At 33.4% G+C, this 17,169-nt stretch overlaps 1 protein-coding gene across 3 annotated transcripts; it reads left to right on the top strand.

The window, feature by feature from the left end:
• The first annotated feature begins 174 nt into the window (after nucleotides 1-174).
• On the top strand, nucleotides 175-17,169 carry LOC133173212 (E3 ubiquitin-protein ligase SH3RF3-like). 3 transcript variants are annotated; one of them, XM_061308171.1, is made up of 14 exons: nucleotides 175-621; nucleotides 2,275-2,336; nucleotides 2,589-2,703; nucleotides 5,792-5,893; nucleotides 6,610-6,705; nucleotides 8,141-8,190; nucleotides 10,375-10,515; nucleotides 11,672-11,819; nucleotides 12,016-12,083; nucleotides 12,237-12,404; nucleotides 12,656-13,298; nucleotides 13,419-13,546; nucleotides 14,156-14,287; nucleotides 15,633-17,169. In XM_061308171.1, exons 1-14 carry the CDS (start codon nucleotides 313-315, stop codon nucleotides 15,805-15,807), a joined length of 2,337 nt encoding a protein of 778 aa, XP_061164155.1. In that variant the 5' UTR covers nucleotides 175-312; the 3' UTR covers nucleotides 15,808-17,169. The 3 variants fall into 3 exon arrangements, with proteins under 3 accessions (XP_061164155.1, XP_061164154.1, XP_061164156.1); XM_061308170.1 differs by having other exon boundaries at nucleotides 2,272-2,336; XM_061308172.1 differs by lacking the exon at nucleotides 10,375-10,515 and having other exon boundaries at nucleotides 2,272-2,336.

Below are 17,169 nucleotides of genomic sequence, written 5' to 3'. Positions count from 1 at the left end.
TTAAAATTTATCCAGTGTCCTCAAATTTCAATGCGTTGTTTTATTTAAATCATTTTAAATATTGAGTGAGGAACTACATTGCGGAGATATATCGAGATCGCACCATGACTTCCGGTTTGAATTAAGATGGACGTTGAAGATCTATGGAATTTATTTGCAATGAGTAATGTAGTGTTTTTAATTGAACCCGTGAATAATGAAGAATGAGTCACCAATTTTGTGACACAACGACAATTTTCCTCTCTTTTAAACATAAACATTTTCTTGAAAAAGGAAGATGTAAAGTATAATCGCGATGTTCATATCTGTAGGATGGATGAACAATCATTAAATGAGTTGCTTGAATGCTCTGTGTGTCTTGAACGTTTAGATCACACAAGCAAGGTTCTACAGTGTCAACACACATTTTGTAGACGTTGTTTGGATGAAATTTATAGCACAAAACGCGAGCTTCGTTGTCCAGAATGTAGGACTTTAGTTGAAGTACCAGTGGAAGAGCTACCCTCAAATATTTTGCTCATTAGACTGTTGGAAGGATTAAAAACAAAAAAATCTGAGCGATGCAGGTCTCCACGGAGAAATCAAGAACATCCCTCTTTTGGAGATCATACATCAAAACAGGTGAAAATGATATAACATTGAAATCTTATTACAATTAGGAAGTTTGGTAGCAACCAATATAGCATGATTTAGTCAAACCTAAAATAGAAAAGGTTGGTTAAAAAAATATAAAATTATAAAGGTTCCTGACACTCGAATATCTACATGGTAGACAGACATCTCGGCCCAACGACACCTCGGCCCATCACGCTTGACATCTCGGCCCTGACAGGTCGGCCCAAGATTGTTGACACGTCGGCCCATATAAAAGACACCTCGGCCCAAGCAAAATTTTACGATAGAAAAAAAATTAACAGATTAACCCAGCATTTGAAATGATATTATCATTGGTGTTATTATTCTTTCTGACAATTAAATGATTTTTTAAAAATAAAAAATGGGGGTCTTTGATAGATATAATCGTTTTATTTTTCCAACTTAATTAGATCAGGCTTTCATTTACATCTATTTCTTGTGGAAAATGTAAATTTTTCCTGCAGTATCACGGTTGCGCGCGTTAATCTTGTATTAGCAAATAAAAAAAAATGCTTTGATACAAGTAGCCTGGGAAAAAATGGACTCGAACTAGTTATAAGCGACGATAATATATTTATGAAGGGAAATGTTTTTCTTAAGAAATTATTCAATTACTGTCTCCCAATTAGGTCTGCTCGTAATTACCGTAACCCCCTGTTGTCACCAATATAACAAGCGCTTGACCCTCAAAAGGATGGGCTGCGGTATTTTGTTTGTTTATCAATTAGCACTTACTTAATAGCATTAAATTGTCTTCTCATTCCTTGAATATCGTCAATGTGCACGTGGAAGATCTTTTTTTTTTTAAATCTTGATAGTTTATTCATGTACTTTTTTCAGTCAACATTTTAATTCAAGTCCCAAAATTGGAAATATATACATGTATTTCATAGTTAAATTTTGCTTGGGCCGAGGTGTCTTATGCATGGGCTGACCTGTCTTAAATCTTGGGCCGACCCGTCTGAGCCGAGATGTCATTGGGCCGAAATGTCAATGGGCCGAGGTGTCGTTGGGCCGAGGTGTCTGACATTCATCTACATAAGACTGATAGGGTTGCACATTCCCATCATAGTCCCATGCTTACTGGTCTTTGAAGGGAAGGTCAAAAGAATGAAAGTCTATAAACAAGAATATGTGGAAAACAATAAGGGAGTACCACTGCTAAGCCTAGGGTGATTTTGATTAGAGCAAGGATAGCAGAGCTAGGGAGCTTGTATGTGTCGGAGTGGGAGCAACAAAGTGAATGAGCAGGAAGGAACATTCAGAAGGAAAGGTGACGAAAGTGAGGGCATTAAGACTGCCCTCACCTTGTTGCTGCCATTCTCATAAATTTACATTGCTGTTCTCACATCCTTGCTTCTTCAATTTATTGCCCTTGACTCATACTTTGTCTTCCTTGCATTCAGATTCTCACTCACTCCAATCTCTTTAACCCCCGTCATTGTGAAGGCAAGGTAGCAAATGGTTTTGTACTCCTTTACATGTATAATCAGTTGTTGCATGTTTCTCACTTAGATTTAAATGTGTATTCCATATAAAATAATATTTTCTTTCTTTTTAATTAATTTTAAACATATAATCTGAGAATTTCTCTAGCATGAGTAGAAATTATTTTGATTTTTTTAATACTTTTAGCAGAGTGGCACTTCAAGTCAGCCGTCAGCCAGAGCATTGTACAATTATGAAGCTTCAGAACAAAGGTATTTCTAAATTGTTCTATAAAATATGATATTGTTGAGTAAATAGAGTGAGTATTGGTAGAGCATATCAGTCATGATAGAGAGTGCAGTAAGCATACTTTAAAACCAAATCTGTGCTATAAGATGGAATATTCTCAGTCATTCATGACTTTTCATCAATTATGAATATGATACATGTACCTAGTAACTGTACAAGTATTTTTTTTTAATATTCTGTGAACTAAGCTAATGCATTTTTCTGTTGTATTTCAGTGATCTATCTTTTAAGAAAGGGGATGTAATATTACTCAAGAGACAGGTAGATGAGAATTGGTATCAAGGTGAATCAAACAACCAGCAAGGATTCTTTCCTGCTTCCTACGTTAAGGTAAGTTAAATATGGAATTCCTGCCTCTTTTGTTAAGGTAAATAATATAGAATTCCTGCCTCTGATGTTAAGGTAAATATGGAATTCCTGCCTCTTATGTTAAGGTAAATGTGGAATTCCTACCTCTTATGTCAAGGTACATATGGAATTCCTGCCTCTTTACATATGGAATTCCTGCCTCTTATGGTAAGGTAAATAAAATATGGAATTCCTGCCTCTTATAGTAAGGTAAATATGGAATTCCTGCCTCTTATGTTGAGGTAAATGTGGAATTCCTACCTCTTATGTTAAGGTACATATGGAATTCCCACCTCTTATGTTACATTTATTGATTTAATAAAAAATGGAATTCCTGCCTCTTATGTTAAGGTAAATATGGAATTCCTGCCTCTTATGTTAAGGTACATATGGAATTCCTGCCTCTTTACATATGGAATTCCTGCCTCTTATGGTAAGGTAAATAAAATATGGAATTCCTGCCTCTTATAGTAAGGTAAATAAGATATGCAAGTAGACTGCACTAAGATACATAATTATATTTATCGGTTTTTGATTGCAGTGAACAGTGTTGCCATGGTTACACACTTACTAAAAATAGAAATTTCTGTGAAATACCTTCAAAATGCTACTTCTCCTAGAGTTTTGGTCCAATTTCAATATAACTTGGCACACAAGTAGACTACACTAAGATACATAATTCTCTTCACCAGTTTTTGATTTCAATGAACGGTGTTGCCATGGTAATTAAAAATAGAGATTTCTTGGAAATACTTTCAAAACGCTACTCCTCCTATAGTTTTGATCTGATTTCAATAAAACTTGGCACACAAGTAGACTACACTAAGATACATAATATATATAATCAGTTTTTGATTTTGATGAGCAGTGTTGCTATGGTTAATGAAAATAGAAATTTCCTTGAAATGCTTTCAAAATGCTACTCCTTCTACAGTTTTGGTCTGATTTTAGTATAACTTGGCACACAAGTAGACTACACTAAGATACATAATTCTCTGTACCAGTTTTGGATTTCAGTGAACAGTGTTGCCATGGTTACTAAAAATAGAAATTTTCTTGAAATACATCTGAGGTTTCTTGTTATCCATGTAGGTGGTAATGACATTTCAAAACGCTATATAAGAAGTATCCTCCTTTTGTCTGATTTCAGTATAACTTGGCATACAAGTAGACTACACTGAGATAAATAATTGTCATATTTGTTTTTTTTTTTTTTATTTTGTTGAATGATGTTGCCATGGTTACTTTAATCGAAAGGTTCACTTCTATATAAATAGGGATCTGACCTATAGGACTGGGCTTGGTTTTTTTCTCTACAAAAAGCTTGTCGATTTCCGTTCCGATTAATGACATTAGGCTGAATACATGTAACAATTTGTTTTTCATAAATCTTTATTTCAGTGAGTAAAGGTAGGAGGAACACTTTCATTGATATTCTGAGTTTGTTATCTCCAAATGTAATTATAATTGATATTTTTCTTTACTTCTTATTGTGCATAATGGTAATGTCTACTGTCTCTGGAATTAAATTTTTTTATGTCTAGCCTATTTATTTTACAACTCATATTCGTTGGATATAATAAAAACATGCCTTTAATGTGTGCAAATCATATAGGCCTAAATGAAATCCAAGGGAGTACAGTTACTGGTATATGTAGCCCTACTGTTTCAAAACTTAAGATCTTAGAACACTGACTGCAAACAAAAGAACATGTATGTTATTCTAAATATATTAAGCTCAAATAATTCAAGCAATACGTAACATACTACATGTAACCCAGACAAGCACTAGTAGCACAAACAGAATAAAAGCAATGTGATTAAATTCTAAGAAATATATACAATTGAAATTCATCGCAGCTCAATGCTGCCGAAAATACCTGTATCGAGTAACACAGAGTGAGTTATTCTTGTCCTCGGAGAAAGTGTGCTTATACTGAGATTTGTTCCGCCTGACTGACAACTGTACATAGGATTGTTACGATTTGATCTCTCTCTAGTGTTTCTTATATCAAGAATGGGAATGCATAAAGGATAGCTAATTGAAGGAAAATACACAAACCTATAAAAAATTTAAAACAATCTTTCAAAAGGCGAAAATTTAAAACTATAAAAGTGTGGCACCAGGTGGATTCGAACCCCCGACTTTAAAAAGAAAGGACCCACGATATAAAAGTCAGCGCATATATCAAATGAGCTATTCTGACTACTAGATTAAATGGTATAAATTTGAAGCAGATTGTCAAAATCAGGTTTACATATTTTTTCAATTGTAGGTTTTTTGTGAATTTCGACCCTAGGGTAGGGGTGCCCCTAAAAAAATCCTATCTTAAATTACTCCTTACATCCCAACCTATCAGAATATCACAATTTTATTTAGGGGCAGGCCTGCCCTGAAGGACTTCTAGGCCAAAATTTATGCAAAAATCAACGCTTTAACGGACAAAATGGTGTTTCGGCCAACTTTGGAGGTTTATTGTAAAGTTGTAAATAATAAATTTTAGTTGTAAAATACAAATTTGAAAAATTAAGACATATATACGGCAGAAAACAACAAATAAAGATTGATTTTTAAATGTCACTTTTTCCGGGAAATTGTTCTCTCCTATAGGTCAATTCTTTTGTAATAGTGAATACATCCTTTCTGTAAATTTGTTTTAAAAGGCTACTCCTCCTACAGTTTTAGTCTGATTGCAATAAATCTTGCCACAAAAAGAGACTTAACCAAGGATCATTATTCTATTTATTGCTGTTGCAAAGTTTCAAGTCCAAGTGCTACTTTTATCTTCCTTTGTTAGAAGTACAAACCATTAGAGCTACAGTCTCCTCAGAGACTTCTGTTTTTTTTTTTTTTTTTTGCTATATCCAGCTTATTGCATACCTTTCTTTATAAACTTAATTCAGACAATAGGAATGTAAAGTTCTAGCTGTTGATGTTAATCACCATTCACCATCATCAGTATATAATGACAAAGATTGTACATGTATTTATGTATCACAAAAACATTTAAACTCTTATAATACTGCTTTGTGCTCATCTGGAAGTGTTTAATATGTGTACTTTTTGAAGGTGATTGTACCGTTACCTGTGACTATACCGCAGTGTAGGGGGCTGTATGATTTTGATGTCGAGGATGAGGAGGACAAGAAAGATTGTCTTTGTTTTAAAAAGGTAAGGAAGACTTAACAACACATCCATGATGTCTACACTTAAATATCAGGGCATTGTTTTAGTAATGACAGGAATGTTACATAATTGTTGTTTTATTTTGAACATATTTTATTGACAATATGTCAATGGAATTGGACACAAGTTCCAAATCTTTGGTAGTCCTCTCCCTATTATTATTGTAAAAAAAACAAGGCACACCATGTAGAGTAACAGCTCGTACCTGTTTCTTACATTTAAAATCCTAAATTTATGCCATTTGCTTCTTTAAAATGATAGTAATTTCATATATTTACATAATTTAAATTTAAAATGAGTGATAAAAATCCATGATAAACCCTATTGATCTGAAAGTGAGAATATTAAGCTCATATAGCATGTATCATGATGTAAAGTGAGACTAGAAGCTTGAAAAATGTTTCAAATAGTTTAAAATATGAATGTAATCAGCAACTGTGTAGGTGTCTTACCTGAGCCATAGGCTCCAGTAGGAAAGTGTCTGTTGTGTGTTTCTGTAAGCTTTTCACATCTTCGTCATCTTCTCTAGAACTATTAAACCATTTAAGCATTTTCAAGCTAAGATGACACAAAGTATCCTTGGATGATGAAGATTCAAATTTTCAAAATTCACCCCCTTCACCCAAAAGACTAGACAATTATTTCTTAAATGCATAATTGGAAAATTTAATTGCTTAAAATTATTAATGGCTTTCTTGCAGGATGAAATATTGACTGTGATAAAAAGAGTGGACAGCAATTGGATTGAAGGGAAGAAGGGAGACAAAATTGGAATATTTCCAATATCTTTTGTTGAGGTTTTTATTTTTTTATTTTGTTTTTATTGTATTTTTAGCTCACTTGAGCCAAAGGGTCAAGGAGCTTTTCTGATCAAAGTTTGTCTGTTGTCCATCTATATGTCTGTCTGTTAACCTCTCACATTTTGGATGTCTTTCTAGAACCATTGAGCCAGTGAGTTTCACAGAGCATCATTGGCGAAGGGGACAGTTTTATTCAAATGAAGAGTAATGTCCCCTTCCAAAGAGAATAATGCATAGTAAAAAAGGTCATTTAGACCACAGCAGCCAGAAAAGACAAAACTAGGTATAAGAGAGATGATTATAATAATACAAATTCAAATTTGTTTAAATCATGGCCTCTGGGAAGGGTAGGGTGCAACAAGAGGTGAAAAGTTTAAATACATGCACATACTGATACAGTACTAAAATTCTTAAGAGGCTTTATTTAATACATGTATATAGACAGTAAAACCACAATCAGTCTAATTCCTATGTTGTAGGGATTCAGCTTTTTCTTTCTTTTTTTTTTTCCATAGCATTTGGAATTGGAAGAGGCCACACGTTTAACATAGGAATATGGAGTGAAAATCTTGAAGTGTCTTTTGTAACATTAGGCCAACCAAGTCAATATTTAAGCAACCCCATGAAGTGTTAATTCTAGTTTGTTCAAATCATAGTCTGAGAGGCTTGTAAAGGGATACTAAAGATAAAATTTGCTAAAGCTGTGGGCTTTAAGTTAATAACTACAATAATGCAGAGTTTCAAGAAAAAAAAACCCATAAATCCTATTTGCAAAACTGATAGAAAATTGAAATTTCTGATAAAATTTGCTGTACAAGTCTACATGACCAATTATTGCCTTCCATAAAAATCCAAAATATTTTGTTTTACCCTATTAAAAAATTTTTTGTCTTTTTTCGTCATAATCTCAAAAACGCTTTATTGAATAAGCTTTTTAATTTTCTATGAAGAATTTATTGTACTCTGATCTATTGCCATGTCCCATAATCAGTGTTGTAATGATCCACAGAGATATTTACTCAATTTGAGTATTTACAAGGTCAGGGTTGGCATTGATGTTTCTTGTTGGTTTTTTTTTTTTTTTTTTTTTTTTTTTTGAGTTAAATCATGAATTATATTAGAATTTATTCAGACTTGTAGAATTGCTTCAGACTTGTACAACACACTAAGTCATCAGTCTGAATGACGGATAGGAATATTGATTTTCTGAAATTCTGATAATGTGTTTCATTTTTCTGCTTAGAAATTTCTCAAGAAGGTAGATACTGTATATGACTCAGGTGAGCACTGTGGTTAAAGGACCATTTGTTTCTTTTATAAATGTCAAATTTGTTATGATTTTGATATTCTAAGACATTGCTATTTGACTGTATATAACTTCCACTGTCTTTATATAACTGCTTGTCATGATTTTCAATTTATTGATCAACAGTTGAATGATAATGCAAAAGCCTTGATCAGTTCCAAGAATTCCACCAACAGGTATGTACAAGCCATAAAAAATAAAAAAGTTGATCACATTACATGTATTTGTTGTGCTTTATAAACATTTTATATTCATGTGTTACTTGAAAAATGAATTTGTTTTTCAATACAGTCTTGTCAGTTTATGGGTAGATAAAAATTAAAATCCTACATGCAGTGTCCCCCACCACCATATGTAGGAAATGTGAAAATATATGAATACTTCTGGTGAATAAAAGTGTCAGGGAAAAAGTTCCTGATTTTGAAAGTATTTATGCTGATTTTTAAATCTTGTAACATGATGTCAGACTTCTTTTGTAAAAATATTTTGAAAGTCAAGAGCTTGACATGAAAGAATTGTAAATGTTTACAAGTGTCTAGTTAAAATGAGCACTGATCATGTTGATGGAAAATAATTATGTAATAGTTTACTGTGTTTATCCTTGTAAGCATCTTTAGTGCTTGGAAAATTTGATAATAGGGGTGGTAATTACATTTACCCCTTATAAATTATGATGCATTGAAAGGGAGAAAATTATAAATACTAAAACACATTAATGAATGTATGATAGTATAAACCATTTGAAAATAAACAACTACAATGAACAAAAGAGCAACTGAAATTTGATTTTTAATGATAAATTTTTTATCAAACCAGTAAAATCAGGCATATGCAATATTTATTATATTTACATGTACTGTAGATTCATAAATATACGCAAGGAATTAATTTTCACGTAATTACTCGAGAAGCACCACTCATGTATGAAATTACTCGCTTTTATTTTTATGGTGCTGAAATCCATGTAAAATCTCTTGTTCAACTGTCCACTCGCAAAATATTGTTCTCGCAATTTGACGTTAATGAGCCAATTTAAGTACTCGTGAAAAATAAGGAATGTACAGTATTATATTATGTCAATGACATTGGGTTGTTGGGAGGGGGTGCATATTTCAGATTGGAAATCACCTTTTGGGGGGACTTGTCGGGGAATGGACACTTACTGGGACAAACATGGTACATGTATCACATTTTCCCATTATTCAGTTGATATCAGACATATGATAAATTTTATATTACCTATCTGTACTTTGTAATTAACATGTCATGATATAAAAGAAATAAAAACATCTTTGCATTTATAAGCACAGAGATCCAGGTACATGTAGATATTTCAGAACTATCCATTTTAATAGCTTTTCGGTGTGTTGTACACAGACTCTGGTTTCCATGTTATTACTTACACAAACAATGAAAATTTAGCAGTGTAGTACTAATAAATTTGTGTATGAAAGTGTTATACCATGCTTAAATGTGTAAACTAACCAATGAATAATTTTATGTTCCTTAACCTAATTTGATGTTTATACAGTATTCAGCCATTAATTGTTAAAGCTGAACACGACTCATAAATAGCCATATGTCATGTAAGTTTTCCTATCTCTGATATCAGTACTAGGGTATATATATATCCTAAGTATTTTTTTAAACCTGATTGCAACTTGAAACTCATGGCAAATTTGTTATATTTTATTGTTTGTCTTGGTGTTTACATCTTTTTCTGTTGTTTACGTGCATTTTGTGTTCATTTGCAATGCATAGACTTGTGCAGTTGATGTTTCTCCTGACGTGGTATAGCTGCATACATCTGATAATTTTATCACAACTGAGCTCTTATAGGGGCTAAAGAAATAGAGAAAACAAAGAGAAATATTGCAGACAAGATATACATGTATCTCTTCCTTTCATGAGTCATGTTCAGCTTTAAGGTCAAAATATCACATGATTAGTGATTTCAGTTACTTAAATAATTCTGAAATAAAGTATCAGTCTATATATACCTGTACATGTATAGGAATATTTTTTTGCATGGAATAATGTATAGATCAAAGTACATGTAATGTGTTTACATTGTATTTTGGATTCTTAGTAAATATTGTGTTATGGGTATAATTTCTGTAGTTGTTTGGTAATTCAATCAAATTTTCAGAAATGTGCAAATCTACTTTCATATCACAATAGTTTGAATGCTAAAGATAAAAGCTCAAATCACACACAAAAAAATATTTACACTGCAGAAATACCCTGTATATACTCACTGTTTGATTACAATGTATTGGAATCTCTACTCTTTGCTATATTGTATTTGCTTTCCTTCTTTGTACATATAATCACCTTGTGTTGTGTCCCATCTCTTACAGTTTGGGTGGAGGTGATCTTCTGTCACCCCATAACACCCAGTTTCTTAACCCCGCCTCTTTGGCGGGACAACTTCCACAACAGAAGCGACATTCATTTACTGCCATGCAGGACACACCCACTCAATACCAACATAATCGCAGGTAAAAATTAGGTCAGAACTGCTCAAATTGGAGATAAACATTGCGTCAGAACTCATAACATTTGTTTGATATGCCAGCTTCATAGTTGTACACTGTCTGTCAAAAAACTGCAAGAAATGGTGCAAGGTAGGAAACAACTAAGTTGCTTCTAACTGACAATAATACTTCAAAAAATGCCTTGATTACTTTTTAGTTAGTATCTAAAGAGTGTAGATAGTTTTACTTATACACATTGATAGCAATTTAGTATTAAAATCCAAAGTTTATATTTAAAAAAAAAAAGTTAATCACTCAGTGGCTTTTCGTAACAGTAGAATCTGATATAATGAAATGTTTCTCTTTTATGTGTTGTGTGAAGAGTATGGTGCATGATTTGCATGTTAAAATGCTGTTAAGATGTTTTACATCTGAGTATTTTGAGTCACAAGTCTCTATGCATATCTAAGCCTGCAATATTTAAACATTATTAGCCTGTACTTACACATTCTATTAGAAGAATTGTTTCTTTTTTCTGTATATACTAAATTTACATGTACCATATACTGGCATCCAGCCTTTGGAATACCTGCAGAACTGTAGCTCTCTAGTTGAGAAAATCTGGACAGACAAAGCAGAGACTTAGATACAGGCATTGTGAAAAACTTTGATATGCTTGAAGCATGATATCTGTTAATTAGCCATATATTTTACTCCTATTCCTGATACTTTATTTACCGTTCAATGGTTCCAAACAGCCCTTTATGACCCTGGAATGTCAGTTTTAAAAATTCACATTCTGATGTCCATGTTGGGTCATGGTAGAAAAATACGCCCAAGGTTTATACACCAGGGCTAATTTCATTTTTACATGTGTTTAGGTTTTCTTAGCATATGTTTGCTCTTTGACAGAGGTATTTAGACACAACCCCCAGACATTCCAAGGCCATATAGGGTTTTTTGGAACCATTGAAAATAAAGTTTCAGGAATAGGAGTAAAATATATGCTTAATTAATGTGCCATGCTTTTAGCATAAGGCAAGAACTAATACCCAAAGCAAGTGACAAAATAGCAGTAAATTGAAGGTGTTTTCAATGCTTGGATCTGTAGCTCTGGTTCGTCTGTCCAAATGTTATCAACAGTTCTGCAGCTACCTTTAGAGAACTCTTTCTGTTATAGATCTCTAGAGTTGAGCAGCAAAGGAAATCTAGTGATCCCACCAACGTCTGCATCAGGCCAAGTAAGATCCCCACCCCCACTTCCAAGGACAGGGCCAGAGAGGTCTCTGAATGTCACAGACCAGGCGGGGGGAAGCAGCAGGGAGAAGGTACAAGTATAACTAAAAATTTCACCATAAATTAATGTTCTTTGCCCCATATGGTGCATTTAGATATAAAACAAAATATCAACATACTTATTGATGACATTTACCAAAATAGAATGCAAGCTTTGTAAGCTTCATCAAATAACAGTATGTAAGCCATATTGCCAGTTTAAATGTAGTATCTGTGTATTCATTGCAGACATCATGTAGTAGGGGAGCTACACAACTGCAAGAAAACTCCAGTATGGGGTCTTCAAAAACTAAAATGTAAGTAAGGGAATTGAAAAGATAGTGAAACAGAATTATAGATGTCAGGAGAAATTTTCAGATAAGAATGTATTGAAGATGTGTATCAGCTTGACTATACATTACTTGTACATGTAATTCAGTTTTGTTGATTGTTGACCTTCCTTTTCTTAGCTTTGTTGCCCTTTATCACTACAAACCCCAGAAAGAGGACGAGGTTGAATTAAGAAAGGGAGATTACTATAGTGTGATAGAGGCATGTCAAGATGGATGGTTCAAAGGTCGATGTCTCAAAACTGGCAAAGCTGGGGTCTTCCCTGGAAATTATGTACAGCAAGCCAGGTTTGTTACATGTAGTTTAAAACCTTCAAATGTTTACTGAAAGTGTGCTTTATGAATATTGTTCTAAAAATTTTAACTAATTTTTACAAAGTCCAGAGAGCTTTTATAATACCATCTAAATTCATCCCACCTTATTTTGACTGGAAAAATTAAAAGAGCAAAGACTTGAATACTGTCTTTGAAGGATGAAATTGCAAAAAGAAATTATGACTAGAAATTACCACTTAAACAATGAATGTAATTTTTTTTAGATCTCCTTCTGCTGGAGGTGCTCCCAATAATGTCCAGAATGTACGTGCCAAAACATCATCATCCAACTCAAAATCTTCATCAAGACAGGAAATGTCCTCCAGACAAGAACAGCCAGGTTCTGTCAGACAAGACAACAGTGTACTACATAAACAGGTGCCCCTAACCTCCTCAAGGCTAGAAGGTCCTCCTTCGTCATCCAGACAAGAGTTGTCTGCTGCCCCTGTACCTACATATACATCATCATCAAGTTTATCGTCAGGATCACAGGTGCCTCCAGTCAAGTCTTCTCATAAACCTCATTCTCATCCCCCTTCCTCAGCTTCCCTGTCCACAGAGGCTAATCCTGACAGAATCTTAAATTCCCAAATGTTGTCCACGTCTCATACTGCAGATCATTTGTCATCACAAGCTAGAAGTGTACCCAAACCTGTATATGTCAAAGCATCCAAAATGAGTCCTTTGAGAACTGCTTCATCTGATGTGCAGGCATTAGCTGCTAACACAGTGGTTATACCACCTAACTCAGTGATAAGTAAGACAGGACCAGTGGTGGGTGGAGTCAGTGGTCCAGTGTCTGTGGTCCCCAGTGCACAGATACCAGATGCTGTAGGTGCTTCAGGGGAATCTTCATCCTCAAACAAGGTATGTGATACAGTTCATTGTCATTGTTATGGAATGCGAATTCTGATGTAGCAACAAGGATATTATTTTCAGGTTCATTGAATTAATTAATAAGATTATTGTTTTCTGTAATTATTCTAGAGAGAGAAAAGAGAGAAAGAAAAGATAAGCCTTGTGAAGAGACTGACTTCTGGGAAAAATAGGAAAGCCAGGTCAACTCCTCCAGACAGTGAGGGAGCTTTACCCTCAGGAAAAGTAGCCCATACAAGGTACAATAGCACATACAAGGTACAAAAGCACACACAAGGTACAACAGCACATGAAAGGCACTGATGCACCTTCTGGTTACAATAGCCCATATAAGGTACAATAGCACACACAAAGTACATTAGCACAAAGTAAAATAGCACAAACAAGGTACAACAGCATGTAAAAGGCACTAATGCACATTCTGGATACTGTAGCACATACAAGGTATAATAGCACACACAAGGTACAATAGCACACACGAGGTAAAACAGCACACACAAGGTACAATAGCACATAAAAGGCACTGATGCACATTCAGGATACAGTAGCAAATGCAAGGTTAAATAGCACAGAAAAGGTACAATAGCACATAAAAGGTACAATAGAAGGTACGATAGCACATTAAAGGTACAATAGCACATCAAAGGTACAATAGAATGTACAAGGTACAATAGCACTTAGTGTACATTCATTTGTAAATTTGTTTTCAGTTTGAATTGTAAATTTCCTAGATTTCCATAGGATTTAAAAGTATATATTTTGTTATTACTACCACATAAACTAATCTTAAACTGAGAGAACAAACATTTTCAGTTCCACGGATAAATGTTTGCTGTTGTTTTCTGTAGATCCGGATCCTATCCGTCTGAGGTGGCCACTTCTGTGGAGGGACAACATGTCAAGACCGGATCTTTTGATTCCTCTGTACACCCTCCTCACGGATCGAAACAGAGCAAACAAAAGTCCCTCAGTCGAGAAAAGTAAGCCTCTCAGTCATAATGTTTCACCTTCAGGATAAAAATAGAGGTTTCTGTCCTTGTCTCTCAGTGTGTCACACTGAACTTATGTTGCTCTAATTATCGTGGATGAACACCTAGAAATTTCATATATAGCATAAACATTGTTACAGATGAGGTTAGAGACCTTGATCATTACAGCTCATTTGTCTGTTTGTCTGTACACAAGTCTCTAATTTTGTTGAAGACATTTATCTATCACATCTATAAAGTATCTTGTAATCTTGTCAGAACAGCTCTATATGGTGGGCGAAAAGGAGATTTCTGCTAAATTTGTCTGCAGATAATTTTTTCAAATATTTTTTTACCAGTAGATGTGCAAAACAAAATATTGTTTATTTAAACACATCTTAATCTAAACCAAAGTGATTGACCTGTATGAGATCTATGTAACATGTTTGGCATCTTTCCAAGAGAAAAGCTACAGCATCTATATTTATACTAGTGCTCATGACCTTGATCCTGACCTTCATGCTTCAATCAGTCAGGTTTATTTCAGAACTTTCTACTGTAGTAAAAACCAAAGAGGGGATCTCTGAGCCACTTTTTCTCCACAAGTACTTTGGACTTGGTTTATGAATATGCATGATAAATATTAATATGTAAAAGAGGGCATATTGATAGACATCTTACATATTTATAAATAAAAACCCAAGTACCTATGTTCAGTGTACCGGTATATTTGTTTATTCTTAATTCCAGAATGTATGTTAGTATTTTTTTACCAAAGAATATTACATGTATATTATATAAAACAATATTATACATGTATGTATGTTATATAGAGAATATTACATACTCAAATACATATCATATGTCATATCAGCCCAAGTGGCCCATATCAGCTCGAGGGCCAAAGGCCCAAGAGTTGATATGACATACACTGTATGATATATATTCTATTTATCATATATTTAAAATACTTTGCTGGTTCACATAGAGTCATTTAAGCATTTTCATGCATGTATATAGCCTTTTACTTTAAAATCTAATAGAGCAAAGTTTAGGTCATTTTAAAACTAATTAAGACAACAAGTTTTAGTACATGGATCGTATTGCATGTTATTTCAATAAATCAAGCTAGTTAACTTTTAAACTTTAAAAGTGATATAGGTTTTTGGGCGCTGGTCTGATACATGATATGAATTTCGGACTGGTCGTTGATATGGGGTATTGTGAGGTCACCCGTATCACACAGTGTGCAATCAGTGTTTTTACTACTAAGTATATGATAAATAAAAAATATTACATGTATATGTAATGTAAAAAAGTAATACAATATGTTATGTAAAAAATATGCTGATTGTAGATACAGATGTAAGGAGCCTTATCCTGCACAACACGTGGTAGAACTGGACTTAATGGTGGGAGACATTGTTTATGTGACAAAGAAGCGCGAGGATGGCTGGTTCAAGGGAACATTACAGAGAAGTGGAAAGACTGGTTTATTTCCAGGAAGCTTTGTGGAAAAAGTGGATTTATAGGATCAATAGCATTACTTCTGTAGGGAGAATTTGACTAAATATTCAATTGCAGAACTTTTCAAGGCAAAGGAGAATGGAAAGTATGAAGACTGTGGATTATCTTACTGCAGGTTCGCTTAACAGAATTTTAAAAATGCAGTGCAGTGATTTTACAAAGTAGACCTGATACAAATGTGATAGTGCAGTTGATGTATTTTTGTACAGTGGAAATTGCATTAAGTTTATCATATTAAGTAAGGTTCATACAAACTTCAGGTTGTGTCTTAATATTAAGATGTATTTATTGTCATCCTTTTCTTACACAAATGTGCTATTGTACTTTAATACAATTTCTTATTATTTAGTTGTAACTGCCATTTTGTGCATTTTTGTGTTAAGATATTATTGATGCAATATTTTTGAATATTGAGTTTGCCTTTTTACATGTATGTTCATGTGTTAGTTAAATAACAGCTTAAAAATTTAGGATGTAAACATCAATGTTACTTTCCTTTTTTATATACAAGTAACTCTCATTCACTATTATTAATACTAAGGGCATTTTAAGTTTCTGGTGAGGTATAGTGATTTTTTTTCCTTATTTTTCTGATTGAGCTGTATGTTGTTAAGTATTTAAGGCTGTATTGAATGTTTCCCTTTACATAATTGATACTATAAAATGTCTTCCAGTCACTTTAGTTGTTTCACTTGAATACTGTGCCAGGCTGATTATTACATACAGTTTACATACTAGTAACATGTTTATGTTAAATATTTTATTGTTGGAAAGAAAACATAAAAAGATATAACAGTGCCATCCTATAATTTGTGTGACTAATGTCTATTTGATATATGTGTAATTACAAAAATATTCAGATAAGTGAAAAGATTTTAAAAATGTCCATTGTACAAAATAATTATTAGTATTTTGTGTAAAGACGTAATGATTGATGCATTCACATAAACTGCGTAAGTTACTTAAAGCATGCAACTTCCTTATGTCAAATTTAGAAATTATATATATTTTTTTAATTTGATAACGTGACAAACAGAGCATTGGACATACTCAAATCAGTGATATTTATGAAGATGTTGTGATTTTTACATTATTTAATTATACAAGCAATTATTAGGTTAGTGCTTTGAAGTATTTTTGAATTGATTTTATCAGAGTTTCATGTCTAGAGAAGGTTGTCTTTTTAATTCTGTGTGTAGAGTTTCTATGCATTATCGATTTTATTTTTCTCTGTTTAGCATGGAGATGTTTACTTGTCTATGCATTGTTTTGTACAAGGCTACATATGTTAACATTCCAACTGATTTGGTGTGTCAAATTCTGGTTATACCCCTAGAAAAGACCAAATAAAAATGAGATTCTCTAAA

The sequence above is a fragment of the Saccostrea echinata genome, unplaced genomic scaffold, assembly GCF_033153115.1.
Source record: "Saccostrea echinata isolate AGI-Se365-2 ecotype Australia unplaced genomic scaffold, CSIRO_AGI_Sech_v1 ptg000056l, whole genome shotgun sequence".
Taxonomy (NCBI): domain Eukaryota; kingdom Metazoa; phylum Mollusca; class Bivalvia; order Ostreida; family Ostreidae; genus Saccostrea; species Saccostrea echinata.
Note: the sequence above shows the minus strand (reverse complement) of the source record. Positions and strands in the feature narration are given on the sequence as shown.

Excerpts from the sequence above, each read along its gene's own strand:
- LOC133173212 (XM_061308170.1), top strand. The coding sequence starts at position 313 with ATGGATGAACAATCATTAAATGAGTTGCTTGAATGCTCTGTGTGTCTT. Across the intron at positions 5,894-6,609 it reads ATTGTCTTTGTTTTAAAAAG|GATGAAATATTGACTGTGAT; the intron begins GTAAGGAAGACT and ends GCTTTCTTGCAG. Across the intron at positions 8,191-10,374 it reads TCCAAGAATTCCACCAACAG|TTTGGGTGGAGGTGATCTTC; the intron begins GTATGTACAAGC and ends CATCTCTTACAG.